Source organism: Callorhinus ursinus, unplaced genomic scaffold, assembly GCF_003265705.2.
Source record: "Callorhinus ursinus isolate GAN/ISIS: 27379988/994484 unplaced genomic scaffold, GSC_fseal_2.0 scaffold3, whole genome shotgun sequence".
In the NCBI taxonomy this organism is placed as follows: domain Eukaryota; kingdom Metazoa; phylum Chordata; class Mammalia; order Carnivora; family Otariidae; genus Callorhinus; species Callorhinus ursinus.
In genome coordinates this window covers 66,664,184-66,676,682 of record NW_027397065.1, presented here as the reverse complement: position 1 = coordinate 66,676,682, position 12,499 = coordinate 66,664,184, and the positions used below count along the sequence as shown (strand labels likewise).

Sequence of the window (12,499 nt, the reverse complement as noted above, 5' to 3'; positions counted from 1 at the left end):
TTATGTCTTTGGGCCACAGTAAGAAAGTGACCCAAACCCAGTATTATAATATTAGGTTTACAATATTACAGTTGCAATATTGTACCAATTCATGTTAAAACAAAAACAAAACAAGAACAACCAGAGCTACAACACTACAGCTAAGCCGGCAGGACAACACAGAGGAAAAATATCCAATATTCCTTCAACATAACTGTAAAACAGCCAATGATTTGTCTCCTTTATTGTCAAAGGGATATGGAATCAACCTTAAGAAAACCTTTTTTCATTTGCATTTATATGAGCGCTTATTGAATACTTCCTACAGATAGAAATAACATTTGCTGACTTGGGGTTGGGCAGGGTGGCGACAAAGCCTAAAAGACAATTCACCCCTCAGTTTACAACTGCACTAGAGAGAAAGAATACAACATAAGGAGAAGTAAGGCAGCATGTGAATACATACAGAAAGCAACTATGCCTTGGGTATCTTCAAAAAGAGGATATGAAGTTCCCTCTTTTGACTTTGGCCTTCGAGTTAATCAGTCTGCCCAGAGCCATCCCACTCCATTTCCCATAGTTTTGCCTTATTTCTTGGTTTCATTCCTATAGTGGAGTGGTGGCAGCCAGGGCATGCAGCAAAGGTGGGATCTGCCTGGTGGGTAAAAGGAACACAGACGACCCTGCTGGGTGTTAACAGGGTCCAGAGTGAGATCTGGCTGGATTTCCTCACTGTGCTGGGGTTAGCAGTGCCAGAGAGCCTTGAGGCTTTCTCAGGATACACACAGTCTAAAGTTGACACCCCTCTCTGAGTGCCAAGGGCCAGCAGAAGCTCTCTGGGAAGCAAATGGGAGAAGGACTGCAAATCAAAGGCAAGAGGGATGCCAAATATTCGGTGCTGGGCATGTGGCTGGAGGCATTAAGGTCTCTAAGGCAGGGGTGGGGGTGGGAGGGAGGCTCCAGATGCTTCTGGTCTTTTCCCTCACTCCCAAGAAACCAGGGTAGAGTCAAGAATCCAGAACCAAAGCCCAGTTTCCTAAGGGCTTAGTTAAAAGGTTAAGTGGTGGACATTTGAGAATGAAAACTGCTTTTCAAAAGAGTTACCATAATGTTAGGAGCATAGCATATCTGAGGGCAAAAATAGGAACTCCCATAGATAAACAAACAATAGGGAGAGTAAATGTAGAAACGTGATTTTAAGGGTGACTTTATAATCCAAGTAAATAAGGTCACATCTAACTAACAGAAAATATTTACACAGCAACTTTATAAGACTGAATAAATATTAGCTATTTATTTATCATACGCCTAAGACACACTGGGTTATCATTCACATTCCAAATAAGTGATTCAAAGGACAGGTTTCACGCATACGAAAGCCATCAAATAGACATAAATATAGTCCTTCAGTGATAATTCTAAAGGGCAAGATAAGCATTTCACTTTACAATTTAACCTTATTAATTCAATAGTCAAAAATCAAAAAATTGGGATGAAATTAAACAAATTCAGGTCGTCCTCTGTGATGTGTCCTAGGGGCCAAAAGGGCCTTTAATCAATGCACCTGATACTCGAGGGCATACTTAGTAACTTCATCCTGGGCGAAGAGCATGTCTAAAAGAGAGGCACTACTTTGTCGGGACCCAGGAAAAGGGTGGCCCACTACATCCGGGAGTCCCTGTCACTTCCGGCCCCGGGTAACGCTCCAGTGTAGACACCGCCCCTCTCTCCTCAGGCCCTACCTGGGGCGTGCACGGTGGACTCCCTACTCTCAGCACCTGCATTTCTTTGGAATCCAGAGAATTAACAACCTAACCGCCCCCTCCTCAAAGTAGCCTCAAGCAGTGACCGGCAAGAATTGGCATATATGGTCTCAGCTCCTTCACCCCTTGGGTGGGGAAATTCCAATGTACAACTTCGACACTGGCTCCTATATAATGGTCACTGGCTTAATGACGCACTCTTTCTTTGCTCTCCTCCTTTCCCCATTTCACTTCTTGAATGCCCTACTGGTGTTTTCCAGGATCCCCCGACCCGCAAACAAACTCTTGGTTCCTGAATTCTTGTCTTAAGGTATTTCTAGGGGAGCCTAAACTTTGATACTCCGAGTCGTCTTCCCCACCTCTGGGCCTCACTTAGCCTCCTCCCAAGACCGCTTCAGCTATCAATCACTGCTGGTGCCAAGGGACTGGCAGTTTCAACTGAAGACAAACAGGCAGGGCTCATGGCTGATTCGGGGTGAGGGTGGGCTCTTTATTCCCGAGGATTATTAGTAGCCCAGAGCCGCACAAAGCAGAAATCTTGTGGAAGGTCATCATGGGAAAGGAACAGCAGAGCGTGGGTCAGGAGAGGACGTCAGGTGGCAGCCGCCACCTGGGTCACCATAGGGCGGCAGGGGGTGGGACCCCCTTCTTGGGAGAGATGGGGAAGAAGAGCAAGCCCAAGCCACCCTGCCTTGCCTCTCCTCTGTCCCTGAAGGTGCACTCCGAGCCTTCTGCCTTGAAGCCCACTGCTGGCTTCTCTGCCCTCTCCCTGAGAGCCCGCCCTGTGTCTGCACCCTTCATGGCCGGCTTTTGAGCTCCGTCTCCCCCAGTCCAGTTCGAGGTCCATTCCTACACCACTGGCTTCAGCCCTGGATGCTCTCCTAGGAATGACACTCATTCCCGTTCCCGGGGACAGCCCCCAGGCAGTGGGAGACTTAGATCCCCGTGCAGTGGGAGACTTCCTGTAAGTGCCCAGCAATTAGCCCCATCCCTAAACCTGTCAGGGAGCCCTTATGCCTTTGTCTGGAAGGCTAGGTCCGTGCGGAGTTCTTTGAAAGTTACAATCTGTTTTAAAACACAGCCATTCATCTTGCCCTCCGTTCTCAGTCCCCTGCCACTTCCATTATTTGTTTGTTACCAGATCCTTCTTTCTGCTTAAACATCTTCTTCACGGTCTGGCAGGCAGAGCCATCCCCAAGGCACACCCCGCAGCGATCCTCCGTGGCATTGGAGCCGATTTCGTAGTCACAGCCGACCATCTGTGGGGAAGAGAGGCGAAGGGTCACCAACACGGACAGGGGACACCACACCCGCCTTCTCCTTTTCCCCTTCCCTTTTGATGAGATCGGGGCTGGGGACAGATACAGGGACAAACGGTTCCTGTCCCTGGGGGCAGCCAGAGGAGTAACCACAGCATCCACTGATGGTAAAGGCACTACCTGGTTAGGGGGACAGAGGGCCACACTGAGTGGGTATCTGGTTTCCCCTGAGTCACAGGCAGAATTGAACACAGTTCCAAACATTTAACATCGAAAATGTCTTGGAATCAGAGCTGCTGGAGCAGTAAACCCCCTTCTGATGTGCAAACCTCATGTCCCCTCGTCTCTGGTGAGAATTCCCGGAGATGATGGAGTTACTCCGCCTATAAAGTGGTGGTTCAGTCCCTTAACGCGCCTCCCTGGGGTGATCCCTGCTTCCTGTCTGAGCACAGCGGGTGAGCCAGCGGCCACCGAGAAGGGCTGGCTCAATGCTGACACTCCGTCAGTCCCATGAGGGGTGACATCTCTGACCTGTGGACCATCATCAGATGCTCTGCAGCCTCCTAAGACCCAGCCCCCACTGCACCTCACACGTAGCCGTATCCCAGCCATCGTGAGCTTTCTCCTGTGAGCCGAGACTGACTTCGCCCATGCTCTGGATCGGATCCCTTCCCAGGGCTCTGCCCATCGGCCCTTCTCTGTCACCTTTCCCTCGCCATGGATCCTTCTCCTCGGCCAAGTCTTTCCCACCCGAAAATCCCCATGCTGGGAAAGGAGAGCAATTAAACTGGGGGTGTTCAGTAGCATCAGAAACCAAAAAATCATGACACTTAGACAGAAAGTCATGAAACACACGAGCCTCCCCTGGAGGTCTTTGTTGCTTGCTCTCTGGCCAAAGAGAGAGGGAAATTGGACCATATTCTACTAGTCAGACTTCTTGCAAAGAAGTGTGTCTACGCAGTTTTATTTTTTTTTTCTCCTTCAAGGATAATTCCCTTGTTTTATTTTTTATATTTCTAAGTTCGTGTTTTAATTCCAGTAGAGTTAACATGCAGTGTTCTATCAGTTTCAGGTGTACAGTACAGTGACTGGGTACCTCCACAGAGAAGCGGTGCTCATCACATTTCCTTTCTTATTTTAGAGCCAACTCAAATCAACTGAAAGGAAGAACAGTTTGGGTTTTTAAATATACCCTCCCTCCACCAGCTGAACAGAGAATTAATGGCCAGTGACAGAGAATACCGCCATTTCCCAGTTGGGAAAAAATGAAGTGCTAAGAGATTTTAAAAAATTAATCATGCTAATCACAATAAGAAAAAGAAACTCTCTGGATGTGTACTCAGTGGTCACGAGTAACATGTCAGCCCTTCACAAGTGCTATGTTTACATCAAGCTTGAGCATACTCTGATAAGCCGATCTTCACAGATCATACCCCCAGAGACTTTCATTCCTTCACTCATTTGGGATGAGCCAGGAAATCAACTGGGAGACACAGTAAAGTGTTTTCTCAAATCTCTACCAGAAGAGGATAGACACAAATGTGAAGAATATTATTAAGAAAGCCAGGAAAACAAATACAGTGAGCCCATTTTTCTTCTCCAGCAATATCCGTCTGCATACTTGGGGCTGGAGGTGGGGGTTGGGGGAGGAAGACAAGGCATATTTGCGGTCCTACAGCATATTCAAGGGGTCCTTGTAGAGGCTTCACCTCAACTGCTTCTCCCATCAGCGGCACCCAGCACAAGCAACACTGAGTCCAGGGTCTAACACGAAGCCTAGGAAGACAGAAGCCATTCTCCCTTGCTGCACATAAATGCTGCACATTTCCCAGGGGAAAACAAACAGATGTCACTCTGCTTTTTCGCGCCATGTGCTCTGGCAAGGGGGCCCACAACAATATTGTCTTTCCGCCTGCAGCAGAATCAGAGGTGGCTTTCCTGCAGCTACCAAACGTGGACAATGAGTCCAGCAAGGATCTCCTCAGATGGGACTCCTCACATGCCTGACTGCTACTCCAATGAGCAACATTAAAAAAAAATAATTTAGATTTCCCATTATATAATTTCTTTCTTTAAAAAACAGCTTTGTTGGGGCACCTGGGCGACTCAGTTGGTTAAGCGTCTGTCTTTGGCTCAGGTCATGATCCCGGGGTTTTGGGATCGAGCCCCGGGTCCAGCTCCCTGCTCCGTGTGGAGCCTGCTTCTCCCTCTCCCTCTGCCTGCCACTCCCCTGGCTTGTGTGCACTCCGTCAAATAAATAAATAAAGTCTTTAAAAAAAATGCCTAAGGGACTTCTGTGAGTCCCAATTTCCTCATCTTTAAAAAAATAAATTAATCAAAATTAAAATTAAAAATTAAAAACAGCTTTATTGAGGCATAGCACATATAGAAAATACTGTCCACATTTAATGTAAACAACTTGATGAGTTTGGATTTACACAAATACCGGCGAAACCATCACTTACAATCGAGGTAACAGGCATAGCCATCTTCACCCCCAAGTTCCCTTGTGACTCTTCCTGTGTGTGTGCTAAGAAACTTTAGTGGGGGATCTAGGCTCTCAACACATTTTTAAGTGGACAATACAGTATATCAACCATAAGCACCATATCCACAGTGATGTCTAGGACTTGGCATCTTGCCTGACTGAAACTTTGTACCCATTGAACAACAACTCTCCACGGTTCCCTCTCCTCAGCCCTTGGCTTCCCTGTTTTATTCTTAGCTTTTTTGAGGCTGACCATTGTAGATTCTCACATAAGCAGAATCATGTGGAGTTTGTTCCTCTGTGAGGGTCTTGTTTCACTGAGCCTAATGTCCTCCAGACTCATCAGACTCATCCCTATCGTCACAATGGCAGGATTTCCCTTTTTTCAAAAGCTGAATAATATTCCATGGTATGGATACAACATGGTATATACCACATTTTCTTTGTCCACTCATCTGTTGATGGACATTTGGGTTGTTTTCATAGGTTGGCTGTTGTAAATACTGCTGTAATGAACATGGGAGTACAGATATTTCTTCAAGATCCTGATTGCAATTCTTTTGGATACACACCCAGAAATCCCATGTCTGGGTCATATGGTAGGTTCTGTTTTTAATTTTTTGAGGAAACCTGAATTTTGTTTTCTATAATGGCTGCATAATTGTACATTCCCACCAACAGTATGCAGGGTTGCCATTTCTCCACATCTTCAGCAACACTTATCTTTTGGGTTTTTTGAAGACAGCCATCCTAACAGGTGTGAGGGGTATCTTATTGTGGGTTTGTTTAATAGTGTTAAACACCTATTCATATACCCATTTGTATGTCTTCTCTGGAGAAATATCTATTCAAGTCCTTTGCTCATTCTTTTAATCAGGTTATTTGTTTTTCTGCTATTGAGTTGTAAGAGTTCCTTACACATTTTAGATATTAATCCCTTGTCATATATATGGTTGCAAATATTTTCTCATTCTGTAGATTGCCTTTTTATTCAAATGATTATGTCCTCTCTGTCAGAAACATATCACCAACTCTTGACCCTGTCATTTGGACTAAAGTGCACACTGTCTTGAGTATTAGAGAATTCAGGTTCCAGGCTTTCATCCAGGCCTCCAGCTCTGTTAGTAAATGCATAATATGTATTCTTAGCAATTCTCACATTTTGCTTATGAGTTAACACTGTTTTACTTTGTAAATTCTCAGGGGATGGAGAAGAACTGAAATAACAACTGGCGCCAAGACCCGATCCACCTAGGGTGTCGTCACTGCTCTCTACAGTCCCTTGGCAGAGGTAGACAACGGAATTCTGCCTGGTCCTAAGATGAGACTCGTTCTTAGCTGGTGAAACTCCAAGTGTAATACTGGGGCAGAGTTAATGCTTCCCTGAAAAGAACAGGTAAATGATACTGCCATTTGATAAAAAGGCTGTCCTCACCATAACTTTGAAAGTTAGGATCTGGCATTCTGGAGAGAGGTGTGGCCCAGACAAACTGATAAGGGGATGTTCCACAAATCACTGAAATGACCTAAATGGCCTGGCGAGAGAGCAAACCAGGTTCAGGACAGTTTCTGAGAGAAACGAGAGAGGGGAGCTGACATAGGACAGGTAGAAAGATACCAGGTATGGTGGAGGACTCAACTGGCATTCACAACGTTGAATTTTTATTTTAAGATGTATGCAGTAGGCTGAGCCTAAGAGCAAAAAGGGGTTGATTGGGTCCAGGGTCCTGGGCCGAGAGGTGGAGAGAAGGCTAAGAGAAGTCTGGGGACAGCTGATGTGACAGATCAGGGCATCCGGGCTGCTTGGGAAGGAAGTGAAGCCAGAGCCATGCTGACTGGGAGAAAAGGGGAGAGAGAAGAACTTGAAATCAAGAGCTGGTTCCCAGGAGAAAGGGCTGGGGGCAGGCGTGGGAATACCTGCCCTTAAGTTTACAAGCTTATTCCATGTCCTGCTTGTGATTAAAAATGGGAGATAGGGGCGCCTGGGTGGCTCAGCTGGTTAAGCGTCTGCCTTCAGCTCAGGTCATGATCCTGGAGTCCCAGGATCGAGTCCCACATCGGGCTCCCTGCTCAGCAGGAAGTCTGCTTCTCCCTCTGACCCTCACCCCTCTCATGCTGTCTCTCTCTCTCTTTCTCTCTCTCTCTCTTTCTCTCGCTCTCAAAAATAAAATCTTCTTTAAAATTAAAAAACAAACAGGGGCGCGTGGGTGGTTCAGTCAGTTAAGTGGCTGCCTTCGGCTCAGGTCATGATCCCAGGGTCCTGGGATCGAGCCCCACATCGGGCTCTCTGCTCAGCGGGAAGCCTGCTTCTCCCTCTGCCTGCCACTTCCCCAGCTTGTGCTCTCTCTCTCTCTCTCTCTGTCAAATAAATAAGTAAAATAATTTTAAAAAATTAAAAACAAACAAAAATGGGAGATAGCCTGCAAAGTCTAAGTTTAAATTCGTATCTTTGATAAACAAGTTTAAGAGCTTAGTACAACTTTTTAAAAAAATGGAGAAGGGCAGCAATAGACAGTTACCTCCTAGAACAAATTCAGCTCTGAGCAAGGCCTGCTGACTCTCTTGACAATGGAATCTGCAAATCTAACAGGCCAAAATGATGGCAAATATCATCATTTCAAAATAGCTGAATATATGAATAAAAGCAAATTCAATGAATGCTTATGTGAAGATAAGCAAACGTATTTTCATACTCACAAAGAAGATGGATTAGACACTACATATATATTTTTTTCTGATGGTGTATCTTTTTATTTCAATATACGTTCAATGTCCTTTGAAAAAACCATAGTAAATGAGTTTTACTAAACCTGAAAATAACCACAACCTAGATCCTTGGAAGGTAAATTGTATTTAGGCTATTAAGACAAATTTGATTTGACATAATTTTTCAGCTTAAAATCTTGCTCAATGTGGTAAAGAGAGAAAGTGGGTAATTACAGCTTCCAACAAGCCCCAACTGGTTTCCAAAAAGAGGAAGTCAAGCTGAGAGACTCCAGCTTATTCTATTAAGCTGATTTAATTGGTGTCAAGAGAGATACCCAAGACCCCTTATGTTTTGTTCAAAGCATCTGTGTTCTCCATCATATGCTAAAGATACCGTCTCTGTGCTTGCAAAGGTGTTTAGGTCTAACAGATAATTTTAGCATCACATTCATTTCTCAGTGATTAAGGTCCTCAGCCCTAGCTGCATCTGGCAATTACCTGGGAAGTTTTTAAAATGTCAGTGCTTGGGCCCCAAATCCCAGAGGTTCTGAATCAACAGGTTTGAGATAGAGTCCAGATATCACTAGTTTTTAAGAGCTCTTCAGATGATTCTAATAGGCAGCCAGGCCTGAGAACAACTGCCTCTGGACAGTGATGGGGCTGTTTTGGCCTGAATTAGCTAGATAAACCTCTTCCCACTCTGGAGAACAGATCTAACCTCAATACATATTAATTACTTCTGGCTCTGTGTAGCTACAGTGATGATTAGGAATAAGTCTGAAAGAGAGTTTTGCCGGAGTTCTTACAAATGTAGAGTATGATTAGGACTTGCTTTTAACTCACTCATTCCCAGGAATCATCATGTTGCCTCCTATGCTTTGGTCACTACTGGAATAAGTCAATAGGCAACTTCAAGGTGATAAATGTGTCTTTCCGGGGCAGTGAACATCTATGGGCAGGAGCTTTCCATGGCAGCAGTTTAGTCCAGTGGAAAAAAAATTACGATAAACATTTACAAAAGGAAATAAAATGAATTAGAAGTTTATTGTATGCCAGGGGCTCTGTTAGCAGCTTAACATATATGTCTGTCTTTAATCTTTTTGACACCAACTAGGAAGTTACATTAACATTCCGATTTTAAGAAAAGAAAACCGAGTCTCAGCAAAATATACAGAGTTACACGATTGGTACACAACGGTATTAAGTTCAGATTCTAGAGCCTGAGCACTAACCATTGTGCTTTCCTAACAGCTAATTAGAACTTTTATATAACTTTTCCTTCATTGATTAAAAACACCTTTTCTTTAATCAGAGATTTATGCCTGGGTGTTGGATCACAAAACTTGTTCATCAGTTCCTCGCAAACTAAACGGCAAGCACCGGAAAAGAATTCTTCAAGGGTTGCGCATATAAAGGCACTGACAGATCAGGTCCCAGTCATTTCTAAAAAGGCAGAGTTGATTAATGGAGTCAGTGTGGAAAAGCTAAACAGAAATCAGAAGACCTGGCTGAAAAGTACCTGTCATGCCATCTCTCTTCCTAAGGTGGATCATGTTGGTAATCAATGGAGAATTACATGTAAAAATGCTTTGCATAAAACACTATGCAAACTACTGTTAATTTCAGCTTTTTCTCAAGCTTAAGCACTCTGCTGGCAAGTAACCAATGAATAATTTAATACCACAAAAATAATCAGGGTCGTCTCTTAGTAATAATTCTTCCTTTAAATTGCTTCTTCAATTTGACCCTGTTCTAATGCCTGAAATGATATCACAGAGCACATCAATAAGTCCAGAAAGAAAGACCACAGCAGGAGGGAAAGCATTCAGTTCCAAACTGTTGACTCTGATCAACATTGTAAATTCCTGTCTCACAGCTCACATATAAACACCAGACCAATGTGAGGTTTTCGTGCCAATGTCACGAAAGCAAAAGCTTAGAACATCTGACTTCCTGAATTAATAAAAATCATGATTTTTATAAAGTTGTAGATTAAGGAAACATACCCAATACCTTACATATGCCATTAATACAGACATTTCTGCTGTTGCCACCTTCAAAGCAAGGGGTACCATCAATGACAGCATCCAGCATTTTCTCGGAAAACTGGCCATCTATGGGTCGGCAGTAGAGCTCACAAGGACGTGCTGGAGTGAAAAAGAGACAAATCCTTGCAAGTTAGCTTTTTTAGCTCAGCACCCTTCCTGCAGGATTATTTTTGTACATACTACCCCCCAAGAGTCGTTTATCTGGAGGTTCCCATCTTTCACCTTTCCTGTGACACATGCTGAAAGGCAGGCTTTTTTTTTTTCTTTTTCCAGTTAAAGGGTTCTACAACAAATTAAATGCAGAAGATTGCTTTAAAATGCTATGCCCTTTGTTATGAATGATGAGACCTTTCAATCAAACACTGAACTGTGCTTCTAAAAAGAAGGTGCGGAGCCTCTGGCGTTAACCTAGAAATGAGGTAAAAGCAACCACAGGACTCCAGACAAGCATGGCGCCTGCCCACCATTTGCTGCAAAGTAAGTAGACCTCTAGGGAAGAGGCAGTCCCCTCCCACGGGGCCCGGTCTCTACGAACACTGCCGCCACTATCATGACCCCACCGCCAACGAACATTTTCCTTTACTCTCCTCAAGTCCAAGAAGTCCTTGGACACAGATTTACAAACACAGAGAAACAGAAAGCCTGATTTTTTGCTGAAGCTGAAGCCAACGTGCTTACCGTAATGGTCTATCCCATTATGCTGGGTCCTACAATGAATATATTTTAGGGTTCAATTTTCTATTCCCTTGTGAATGAGGATGGGGTGATTTCCAGCACAGGAACTGTTCTAAAGATTTACTTAATAAAATAGTACCTATACATAGGTAAATACAGTAACCAGAAAGATAACTTTGAAAGCATAAATTGCCTTCAAAATTTTAATAGGCAATACTGTGTATGATATGAAGAATTCATATAGTAATTTTCTTGTGAATGTTACATCTTGGTTTTTTTTTTTTAATTGAAAAACTTGAGAATGTCTTTTTCAGAAAGGTCTTTCTTGGGGGGAATCTCTTTGGATCTGTTTATTGAGGAAGGACTTGAGTTTCTGGGGGGTGTGACCAGCTGAGAGTTCAATGAGACCAGCCATCGGCCATATGCCATGGACCCACCCAGTGTGGATGCTAATACAAATACCCAGCTAACACAAAGCCAGAGTGCTCAACCCTAGGTATGGCTGCTCAAGAATGCAAGATCCATTTGGTAAAGAAATAAAAGTATAAAACACAAACATAACTAAGAGCAGAAGTTCCGGGCAAACTTGAGGCAGAGGTCAAGAGCATCTGTTTAAAGCTTAAAGGACAAAGGTAAAAGCAAAGAAAGCATACTGACTGATGTTATATAAAGAGCAGTGGATAAGTTGTCTGAGGAATTGAACAAAGTCAAAATGAGTTGGAGAGATCACAGCACAAAGCACCAATGGAAAAGGACCAGAAGACCCAGGGACAAAGCAAGATTTGGGATTATTGCAAACCTTTATTCCTGGCAGTGTGATTAGCTCTGTCACTGCCTGAACCAGAGCAGAAGGACTGAGAGGGAGCCCCCTGGGTGCAGCTCTGCTCTCCTGGAGATGGGATCACCCATCCAGGTGTGCTGAGTCTGGGGAATCATTTCATGAAACACTGGGCTATTAAGTAGAAGGATGGAGGCAGGGGAAACACTGTTAAATAAGATTTTGATTTGAGCTTTAGAATTTGGATTTGAGATTTTGTATTTGGACACATAAAGCACAAAGAGAAAGCAGCTCTGAGTAATTCTGGAGCTTTTCTAAGGAGTTATCTGTTCTAGCCTGCTGGGAAGGGCTGGGACTAGAAGTGCCAAGGGTGTGAAATTTAAGATGGCGCTCACTCTCAGGGGTTGTATAAATGGGTCCTCCTAGCAAGGAAATCCCCATCCAATGGCAAGTGTTGTACTGAATTCCAGACTGGTGGAGTTCCAATGTTTGCCTTAGTTTTACTGCCTCTGGGCTTGTACTATTTGACTCACTCCCTGAAGGAAAAAACTATCCAGAGACTTTCACTGGTCTTGTTTATATGGTGAGTTAAGAGGAATTTTGCTTAATAAAATAACAGCCAATATATCATTTGCACACTCTTTCCCAGATCTTGTTGTGCTTCACAGTAGTGATCTCTCATTTTAACAATCACAACCCCCCTATGGTGTTAGTTCTTTTATTATCACCATTTCATAGATAAGGCATAGAAAAATGAAGTTTCCTGAGATCTCATAGTGTGAGTGGCAGAGTTAAACCTGGTG

The 12,499-nt window shown here is 43.9% G+C and overlaps 1 protein-coding gene across 4 annotated transcripts in view; it reads right to left on the bottom strand.

Moving 5' to 3' along the window:
* The window catches only part of ADAMTS12 (ADAM metallopeptidase with thrombospondin type 1 motif 12), a 297,469-nt gene that overhangs the window by 64,734 nt on the left and 220,236 nt on the right, over positions 1–12,499 (bottom strand). For all 4 annotated transcript variants that reach the window (XM_073891049.1, XM_073891050.1, XM_025867427.2 and 1 more), the window contains 2 exons: positions 10,209–10,342; positions 2,881–3,001 (listed from right to left, as the gene is read on the bottom strand). In XM_073891049.1, the coding sequence (XP_073747150.1) occupies positions 2,881–3,001; positions 10,209–10,342 (255 nt within the window). The remainder of the gene's footprint in view (positions 1–2,880; positions 3,002–10,208; positions 10,343–12,499) is intronic.